The sequence below is a fragment of the Siniperca chuatsi genome, linkage group LG2, assembly GCF_020085105.1.
Source record: "Siniperca chuatsi isolate FFG_IHB_CAS linkage group LG2, ASM2008510v1, whole genome shotgun sequence".
NCBI classification, from domain to species: Eukaryota; Metazoa; Chordata; class Actinopteri; order Centrarchiformes; family Sinipercidae; genus Siniperca; species Siniperca chuatsi.
In genome coordinates, this window is record NC_058043.1 from 6,832,559 (window position 1) to 6,843,288 (window position 10,730).

General features: G+C 38.8%; 1 protein-coding gene across 1 annotated transcript; it reads right to left on the reverse strand.

The window, feature by feature from the left end:
- Window positions 1-436: 436 nt before the first annotated feature.
- hgh1 (HGH1 homolog (S. cerevisiae)) lies at window positions 437-10,025 on the reverse strand. Its single transcript, XM_044168202.1, has 10 exons — window positions 9,868-10,025; window positions 7,795-7,917; window positions 7,107-7,245; window positions 6,802-6,939; window positions 5,969-6,120; window positions 5,116-5,216; window positions 4,594-4,692; window positions 3,924-4,015; window positions 3,691-3,813; window positions 437-2,313 (listed from the first exon to the last, which is right to left on the reverse strand). The coding sequence occupies exons 2-10, from the start codon at window positions 7,902-7,904 to the stop codon at window positions 2,107-2,109; spliced, it is 1,161 nt and encodes a 386-aa protein (XP_044024137.1). The 5' UTR covers window positions 7,905-7,917; window positions 9,868-10,025; the 3' UTR covers window positions 437-2,106.
- Between the last annotated feature and the right edge of the window lie 705 nt (window positions 10,026-10,730).

Genomic DNA, 10,730 nt, shown 5'->3' on the forward strand with positions numbered 1-10,730 from the left:
TGAATTCTAACACAGAGTCATAACTACTAAATACAAAATTATGACACAATTTGCAATTATGAAGTTAAAATGATTTGACTTCAGGCTTTTTGACTCACTATTGAGTCATATTGTGATATACTTGAATCATTCAGAAATTTCCATCTGTTTATTTTCAAGTTAAGGATGAACTTCCGCAGAGAGCAGTGGTGCAGTTAACTGCTTTTAGATCAACTTCAGACTGTAAATGCTCCGACACCCTCTTCTGGTCATTCACCGTCATTTAAAAACTGCCTCAGAGGAGTGTGTTGTGGATTTCTGTCCCCTGATGACCAAAAGTGCTGATGAACGCAGCTTTAATGAGAGCTGTCTCTGAATGAATGGATCACAAAATGCAAACGGAAATTAAAGTAGGAAACGAACCAAAAAAAAAATTTAAAAGCCTTTTTAAAAATGATTCCATCTTGAAATTCAATAATTTATTCATTATTTAAAGCCAGAATAAGAAAACTGAATTATTGATTGGCAAGTTCAATGATGTTTACTTTTCACTGCATCATTTTAAGGGAAATGCAATTAACTAATTTCATATTTCTAAATTTATTAAAGGGCTCAGCTAATTTTGTACCACACCATCAGTTCACTGGTTAGTTCTACTCAGTCTGTAAAAACAGTCGTATAATGTGTTTGTCAAGTCTGAATATATTACACTGAAAAAGACTATAATTATTACGGTGGCACACTCCAGACTCCATGCATAAGAGAATAAGGCAGTACAACGGGTTCATAAGTTACTCTTGTAGCTTATTTCACAGCACTGAGGATTATATCTGAAATAAATGGCAATTGTGACACTTAATTTATTTGGCAAGGGATAATATTCTCTTAATTGCCTTTAGTGGTCGAATCATACCAGAATATATCGAGACAGATCACCGAACACGGATGCAATGTACATCAGCTGTTTTTTAACAATGTTTACGTGTTTTAAAGGCGGATATTTCCTTTAACCTCCTAAAAGTCACAGAACAGTTATTACAATCGCATGCTGTGGAGCCGAACATTGTTCAGACACACAGAAATGTATTTTAAATTCTAGTGGAGATCTCAAAGATTTCAAATCTGTCAGACTGAATTCAGGGGAAGAGTGTCTGAAATGAGGCAGCAGACGTGTAGAATATTGTCATGGGTTTGAATATTTCACTCAGTGTAAACATCATATAGCTTCAATGAAGCGGTGGAACGACATGATACATAATAAACAGTCAAACCTTAAACCGACTTAAAGTGGAAATTGAGTGAAATGGGTGTTAAGGAGTGAACTTCACCCTCAAAACAGTCTGACAACCCAACCAGAAGGTGAGATCTCATCACGGTGAAGATGCTCAGTCCTCAGAAGGGTCAGAATGCACACCATTAGGTAGTATTGGTGATTTTACATGTCGTCTCACATCTAAATAAGCACCTGAGTCACATTTACATCATAAATTCACTTGTTCTGCATTTTCGGACCACTGTAATAAATTTGTCATTAATCATCTTAAAGGAAAATAATAATAAAATCTGTTTAACACACACAAAACACTGCAAATGAGCCAATTTTTAGTTGTTGCGACTCTTCTCATGTCAGATTCATCTATAAAATGATTTTTTCCCCTTGTTTTGTGGGACAGAGGAGGGAAAAAAACAACCATAAATAGCAATTACACGAGAGCCCCAACTTAACATTATGTGATTCATCACTGTCAGCCATTATAAAGCATGAATCAGGAATCAGTAATAGATGATGAAAACGTATCAGTGGCTTCCCTGTGAGAAGCAGGCTGAGTCTCCCTCACACTCACACCACTAATTAAGGCTTCAACAGCAAAATACATTTTAAAATCCTTCACTGATGCAGCCTGTGGGAGAACAGAAAACACTCCTCTTCTTTCATATCATCGCTTGCTTTTACTTTTCAACTCAGAGCTATTCTCCAGCAGTATCTGCAACTGTCGAGTCATGTCTCAATAAAGCCGTATTGAACATTTAATAAACACCCATGTCTGAATGACAAAAAGCCGTCACTTTAACAGATATAGTATATGAAGCCAGAAATGTTACAGATTTCAGGTCTAAAAACAGGCTTTATTGTATCAGTTCATTCTCCTGTCCTTTGTCTGCGCCACTCTTCTTCTTCTCCTCCTCCTCCTCCTGTCTCATCTTCTCCTGCTCTTTCTCCAGCTCCTGCTGTTCTTTGGTGTCAGCCTCCTTCAGTTTCTCCTCCACATCCTCAGGAATCTCCACCTCCATCAGGTTCTCCATCCCCTGCTCCGGCTCGTCTCCAATCAGCACCTGGAGGGAGGGAGGAGACGGGGGATAGAGGGTACACTACATGACATGTGCATACAGCTGCCACTTCATTACGTACACCAATATTCAGTTTTTGTTGAAGCTGTCTCAGAGAGGTGTTGATTTCATTTTATGGTCATTTTGGAGGATGTAGTTTGCTGCTGTTGAATAGGCCTTTTTTCAGTGCAGATATTTTGAGTCATAGTAGGAAAAGCACAGGTGTTGCTAATAATATTAACGATGGCTTGTTATTCAAGTATCCCTGTAAGTCATGACAGGGTGACAGTGAGCCAGCATGAACAATATCAGCACCCTGAAACTGAAGGAGCTAAATGATATTCAGCCTTTATTCATTTTATTATTATTTATAATTTACTCAGTCGATTAATTGTCTATAAAATGTCAAAGATAAATATTAAGAATGTAAATCACAGATTCCCAGAGATTCAGTTTACAATACCATAAAACAGAGAAAAAACTACAAATTATCACATCGGAGAAGCTGCCTGCAACCAAAGAATGTTTTGAGTTTTTGCTTAAAAATGACCTTAAATGATTCACCCATTTTCAAAATAGTTAATATTATATTTTCTAAGCAACTAATCGATTAATCGACTAATCGTTTCAGCTCCTGTTATGACCCCAAACTTCTGCGATCAGGAATATCAGGAACCATGTTGTTCGAGCACATCATAGGCGAAGAGAAAGCAAAAACAAACATAGACATGCTGTCAGACGCGTCAGTTGTCTTCCGCTATGACGCAGTACACAGAATAAAATGAACTATTAGATATTTTTCACAGCAAATATTTTGAATTGTCACTGCAGGAAAAGCACAAGTGGAATTAATAACATTAACGTGTGTCAAAATGTCTGCCGCACATTTTTGTTCCTGATGCCTCACGTCTGTCAGTTCGGGACATTATCGGGCTGAAAAGTAAAAAGTGATTTGGGTGAAAGAATCGTTCTGGCTGACTTCAGGTTGACTACGCTGGTCCTGTGCGGTCTTCATTCAGGTATTTAACTCAGTTTGGAAGATTGCAAAAAACAAATACAGACAATGTTTTCATTCTTCTGTTAATTGTGTGTGTATTAAAATAAAAAACAAGAGCACAAAATAGCGTATGATTGGGTTTATTATTTTTTTTGCTTTATTTTATTTAAGAACAATTTTATAGTTACAACTCCAAAATATTATTTGATTTTTTTAAGGGGACGGTAGCCACTGTAATATGGAAATAAAACTTCTAGTTCAGCCCAACCATCACAATAAAAGCACAAAGAGTAACAAGAGAATATTCATTATTTGGTGGTTAGTTTCTACTTAATGTATTTGACAGTCAAAAGCCTTGAAGACTTGTTTGATGATTAGATTCCTACCTGCACCAGTTTCTCACAGGCTGCTGTAACGTGGACGTCCTTCTCCCAGCGGTGGAACTCTCTCATGATCGGATAAGCGTTCTTGTCTTTTAGCGTCTGCCTGCCGGCTTTAGTCGCTGTCAGCTACACAAGAGACAAACTTATTAGCTTATTACTTATTAGCTATTTAGAGCTCGACATGAAAACACGAGTCTACATGTGTGCGTTTGTTGTGCCTGTTTGTTATTTCGCACCAGTAAAAGTGTTTCCAGCAGCATCTTCCTGATGTCTGCGTCTTCTTCTCTCTTCTTGTCCTCCGGGAGGTACTGCAGGTCCACAGGCAGACCTGAACATCACATCAACTTCTGTTAGAGTCAGAACCAGCGGTACTGTGGCTGGGCTTAATTTGGATTGTGATCAACTAAAAACATTTTGTTCAGACAAGAATCTGTGTCTCAATACTTTCTGATGTTCCTTCCCACTCAGCCCTAAGCCCATTGGTTCCTACTGAAGACGTAAATCTTTATAAACTGGTCACAAACATATAGCTTCATATTTCAGAAAGGCTCAGTCATTTCCTAAAACAGCTGGGGCACTGTAGTTTTTGGCAAACGTTGTGTGGGATTGAGTCAAAATAAACTCCAGGTGATGAAGGAACATGTCACCCAGTGCAACAGTGTGACTCAATGATGTGTTTTTAATAGTTTCTGGACAACAATGGAGCTCTATGGCACAGAGGAATAAGATATATTAGGCTTTGGATACACAGATAATACTTGTTATTGGATCAATTCATTGTTGGACTGAGTTGGCACATGGGATTTGTTGACAAAAAGAAATATAGAGAATGTCACCAGACTTATCCTTTAAAGTAGGATACACTGAATTAACTAAAATAGTTTACAATTACAAACATATTCTCACCTTCATTTTCTTCCTCTGTCAGCTCTTCTGGACCGGCCAGCGGCAGCAGGAGGAAGGGCAGGATGTCCACAGCGTCGCTTAGCAACCAATCATGGTGGGCTGGACAGATTGAGGAGAGATTTGGATCAGATGACTGGAACTACCTTTGGACTACATTTCAGTGAGGACATAACAGGTTTTACAAAGACATTGCTGAACAGAACTTTTTAAGATGTCAGAGTCACTTCAGCTGGCGTTATCACAGGGGACAGACCCTGTAGAGGCTACTTCCCCTGACGGCTTACTGACATAGTTACAGTTGGGAGGAGTAAAGCTTACCTATGCGTCTGAGAGAGACAAATGCATTTACACCCTTTCAACATATAGCTATAATGCATCTCAAACCACCTCCTGAGCTTGTACGTGACCTCTGGCGGGGGTTTGAGCAGTCGGATTTTAGTCCGTCTCAAATGCTTCTTGGATGCATTTACAATGTTCTGATATCAGATAGCTATCCGAGTGTAAATGAGGTCTGTGTCTCACCGTGGTCAAAGCAACAGTTGCGCAGAGTGCCTATGACTCCTCCCCTCCTCACCACTGATGCCTGGTACTGAGTGAAGGGCAACAACCTCTGGACTACACACCTGCAACACACACACACACACACACACACACACACACACACACACACACACACACAGATAATTACGACCAAAGGGCCAAAGCATGTCAATGTCCAGATTTCAATTGAACTCACTGTGAATATTAGGGGTGTAAATTTTGTGTCTGTCCTGAAACTACTTTCTTTGGCTTAGTATGCCCTATGAACCAAATACACTACTAATTTAGACTAATAGATATATAGACTAATACACTCTGATTAGGTCTAACACAACGTCTACACAGCCTGCATAGCGAAAGCAGAACGTTAGCAGAGCAGCTTCAGTCCTCCATCTGCGTCTACACAGGATGCGTTCAGACACAGTATTTAGTGTAGGTCACCCGTTTTTTGGCAGCACTCAGAGTCCAACACACAATCACTGTAATTGCATATGTAAAACAGAAGAAAATAGACTTGAAGCAGAAAAATATGTTTTGGTTCCCATAGCGAGTGTCGTTGGTTTGTTGAACGTAAATGAGAAACCAGAGCTCATACATGCCCCAGCTTCAGAACGTGATGACTCTCCTCTGTCTCTACCCTAAATTCTCACTGGCCCTGTAGGATAGTGAAAGGAAATGTAAAAAAAATGTACTTTGTTGAGACTCAGAGCTCTGCCCACTTTTACACTTGTGCACATCTTGCAAATTGCTGCAAAAATAATTATGATATCAGTTTTGAAAACTGGGAGGCGCAGACCCCCCTCTGTCTGACCATCACTATAGTGTAATCAGTCACCTGTCCTTGTCCAAAATGTAGTTTCTGGCCTCGGGCAGCTGTGTCAGGTTGGACAGCAGAGGACCCAGGTAGTGAAGCTTAGCCTTCTTGTTGTAACCTTCATTACAAAAGATCTCCACCAGCTGAGCCAGACCAACCCCCTCCTGGAGGACCTGAAACACCAAAGAAACACCTCATCTCTCATTATCCTTTGAGGCTTTGTGGACCTGTGTGAGATCAGCAGCTCACTGATATATGGAGTCAAGCTGTGTACAGCCCTTAAAGTAATTTTGATTTTGAATTCAATCCTAAATCAGGAAGCCAGTGAAGTGAAGGGGAATATGGGAACACTGTGAACTACTTATAATGGTGCTACAGCTTCTTGGCTTAAAGAAGAATACAGAGAATTACAAAAATCAAGAAGAGAGGAGGCAAAACAATAGACAAAAACTAAATATGTAGACAAAAACTACACCTTCTTATCTTTCCAACAGCAAGAGTAAATCATCTATTTTCTGTTGTCTGTCTGTGATATAAACCATTAGGGTCTAGATAAACCATAACACCAGCCAGGGTCCCTACCAGGAGGTGACAATTTTTTCCATACAATTTTCTCCCACGATTCCCAGGGACACAATTTTTATTATTTTTTTAATTTCTTTAGGGAGAAATTAAGAGCGTTTGTTTTGATTCAACAGATCTCCCTGCTAATACAAACACGGCAGAATCGTTGTCACATAAAAATGAGATCTCACAGAGGCCTAAATTGAGATTGTATTTCAACTAACCATGCCACCCAGCCAAAACCTCTTCCCATCCCTGGTAAAACTTCTAGACCCATCACAGGGACCCACCTTGAACACAGTTTTGCAGGTCTTATCATGGCGGGTCAGGTTGGACAAGATGGTGCAGACCTGATCAGAGAACGGGTACTCTGGATCCAGAAGGTTCTTTAACAACACTGGAAGAACTTTGACATCTGCCACCAAAACCTGGGTGAAACACAACCAAGAAAATCTGCAACATGTTTGCCTTCAAAGAGTGAATCCACAACATCTCTGAGGGCTGTACAGCTCTTTTTTAGAGTAGTTACTTATTAATAAATCATCAATAAGAGTTCATTCAGACCACACTCTGCTGATCAATCAAGACTGATCACCTGGTGCAGAGTCTCGTCAGCTGACAGGTTGATGAGAATGTGGTAACAGTCCTTCACTATAGCAATAGACGGGTCAGAATTCAGAGCAAACAGGGCAACAAGTAAGTCAGGTTTAGAGCGGAGGAATCGGCAGCCATCCCTGAAAACAAACACACACACACACAAAAAGAGAGTTTGTTACTGTGGCAACTTTAAGGTGAACTAACAGCTGAGTGGCTGAGCACGAGGATGTAAATACATCCAAATAAATCCTGCACACGTCTGTGAATAGTCTTCTCTCATGCGTTTGATTAAACATATTAGCAGTACTGACATTAGAGGGGTGAGCAGGACTAACTACACACCTGCAGTGTAGCTTATAAGATCCTACATGTCAAGTCTCACATTTTACCTGTCTAAAACTTACATTTGTGATGTGAAAACACACATCTGTAATGCGCGTCCTGCTCATAGCTCAGTATTAAAATCTGTGGAGCACCCCTCCTGTCAACCAAAGTGTTTATCACACTGGACGGCAGAGAAAGAGCCGGCATCAGAGTCTGGTCTAGTTCAGGACTACGCTAGCATTTGTATCAGAGCTGAGAGCAGAAACAAGGGTCCCTGGCCGCCACATTATAATGAAAAGCTACATTATTAATGGTCATCATCATCATCATCAGCAGCAGCAGCAGCAGCAGCAGCCTCCTACCTGTGTCCAGACAGTCCCAGGATGTACTCTGTGGCGTGACCTTTGACATCAGGACGTGTACTGGGGGTTAGGAAGGAGAGCAGCTCTGCAGCCTTAGAATCACTCAGCATCTTCTAACAGTGTCTGATAAACAGCAACAAAACCACAACCAACCATCAGCTTAGACAACAGCACAATACACTACTGGTATACTCACTGCAAGCCTCACCGGCTGATCTGAAATCAGTAAAACCAAACTCCACATGAAAGAAAACCATAATAGTAAAACATACTAAGAATAAATTGACTTTTTTTACTACCATATATTTCCCATGACTGTTAGAAGAGTATGATAAGAATCTCAAATTTTGCATTAGGTTGATTTTAAAGGCAGTGGTCGAAGAAGTACTCAGATCCTCTACTTAAGTAAAAGTACCAATACAACAATGTAAAAATACTCGATTACGAGTAAAAGTCCTGCATTTAAAATCTTACTTTAGTAAAAGTATTAACAACAAATGTACTTACAGTATCAAAAGAAAAAGTACTCATTCAGCAGAAAAAATTGATGACTGATATATTATTATACATGCCATCATCAAGTTGTTAACACTGCAGTATTTTACTGTTGTAGCTGCTTGAGGTGGAGCAAGTTTTAACTACTTTATATACAGTCAAATAGTTTAGTCCACTGGTTCCCAACCTAGGGGTCAGCCCCCTCCTAAGGGTCATCCAATAAATCAGAGAGGTCATGAGATGATTAATGTATGCCGCACAAGTTTGTATTCATTTTTTAAAAACTTTTCTCTAATCTTTTTTTGTGAAATACAGGATATTGTACCTCCTTGAACAGTTACTGAAATGAAACATTTAATTTCACATCTGAGAAGTTTAGAGAGGAAATGTCTCTTTGATGGAACTGCTAACAACTCACAGACGTCTGCCAACTAGACACTGTTTTTTGTAAGAGGTCACAAGCTAAAAAGTTTGAGAACCACTGTTTTAATCTTTAACAATGTGTTGTATTTTATAAGCTTATTGCACCTTTTTGTCAAATCTTAATCTGAAAAGTCACTCCGGCTGTCAGGTAAACGTAGTGCAGTACAAAGTACAATATTTCCCTCTGAAATGTAGTAGAAAAGTATAAAACAGCATGAAATGGAAATACTCAAGTAAAGTACAAATACCTCAAAACTGTTCTTAAGTACAGCACTTGAGTAAATGTATTTAGTTACGTTCCACCACCGTTATGTGTGCACAGGAAATCAAAACTGACAGAGAGAATAAACTCAGATCTAACACATAACATTTCAGACAACCAAATGACTTTTATGGCCTGCTATTTCTAAAATTATATGTAATACACTCAGATATTTAATGACTTGATGACACCCTGCTCATTTTATTCAATTAAATTTTATTTATATAGGGCCAATTCATAACAGAAGTTATCTCATTGCACTTTTCCTATACAGCAGGTCTAGACCGTACTCTTTATAATATTAATTACAGAGACCCAACAATATTTAGCACAAACCAGCGATTGTTCTTTTCTTGAAGCAGACAGGGAGCTGTCATAAAGTCATTACAGCACCTAAGATTAAAAATAAACCTAATAACCTTTCATGCAAAATGGGTAAAACTACTATCATCCATTTGACATATTTCAGTCATTCTTATGATGAGCTCCTATGATACTTTACATCACAAGTTTACAGCAACTCGTCTACTGTGTTCTGCAGGTGTTATAATGTATTATGCAGGTACAGAAACTAGGATTAATAGAAAACTGTTTATTAGTGTAATCTGTTACAGACTCAAGAGTTTTTATCTCCAACATCTTTAGGCTGTGATTAACTTTATTTTCTACGTTGTTATTACACTGGAGATCTGTGTAATTACCTGACTGCTGCTGTTGTTTTAACATAACTGCCTTAAATCAACACAAAGATTGTAAACAAAGATAATGTAAAGAGTAGTTTGTTTACCAAAGCTACGTGCAGGCTGTTGTTTACTTTAAGTTACGTTTTCAGAGGAGGTTTGTTGCCATGTTGGATACATACACTGTTAGCTGCAGGTATAAAAATATCTTACCTTTAACGAGCTTGCCCACTTTTCATTTCGCTGTTATACTTCTTCTGTATCCCTCCACTAACATTAGACGGCATATGCACAGTCACAGAGGAACATGTGGACACCCCGGACTGCAGCTACAGCCTAAATCGCGCCTTTCTTCCGGGTTAGCTGCCTCCTTTTCTTCGTTTTCAGCAGCTTAAACGGTACTGAGTGGACGTTACTGCCCTCTAGTGTTAGCTACATGTGGTGATCTGTGGTTTGACATCCACAGCTGGATCTCGTTGCAGCTGGATAGCGTCCCAAAATTTTCTTTAAAGGACATTCTGTACAGAGACAGAGGTGGAAAGTAACTAAGTACATTTACTCAAGTATTGTAGCCTACTTAAGTATAATTCTGAGGTACTTGTACTTTCATTTTCTGCTCCTTTATACTTCGACTCCACTACATTTCAGAGGCAAATATTGTACTTTTTACTACACTGCATTTATTTGATAACTTTAGTTACTTTGCAGATTGATTAATAATACAAAATATAATCAACAAATAAATTATGACATATTATTAAAAGGTTAAGATAAGACTTTATTGATCCCCGGGGGGATTCTCAAGCTACACAGCAGTATATAAAGTAATTAAAATTAGCTCCACCTTTACTAGCATCAACATTAAAGTGATGAACACATAAATGCATCAATAATTCTAATCCAATAATATAAATTATTCTGAAATGGGCCATTCTGCATGATGAGTACTTTTACTTTTGACACTTTAAGTAAAGTTTGATACTTTTGTACTTTTACTGAAGTAAAATTTTGAATGCAGGACTTTGGAAAAGAGTATTTCTACACTGTGGTATTGCTAGTTTTACTTCTGAACTGAG

What these genes read in the sequence shown, in the direction of transcription:
- hgh1 (XM_044168202.1), bottom strand. Translation starts at nt 7,904, where the DNA reads ATGCTGAGTGATTCTAAGGCTGCAGAGCTGCTCTCCTTCCTAACCCCC. An exon ending in CAACTGTTGCTTTGACCACG is followed by an intron (nt 4,693 to 5,115) that starts GTGAGACACAGA and finishes CAATCTGTCCAG; the next exon opens with CCCACCATGATTGGTTGCTA. An exon ending in CCTGTGAGAAACTGGTGCAG is followed by an intron (nt 2,314 to 3,690) that starts GTAGGAATCTAA and finishes CCCTCCCTCCAG; the next exon opens with GTGCTGATTGGAGACGAGCC.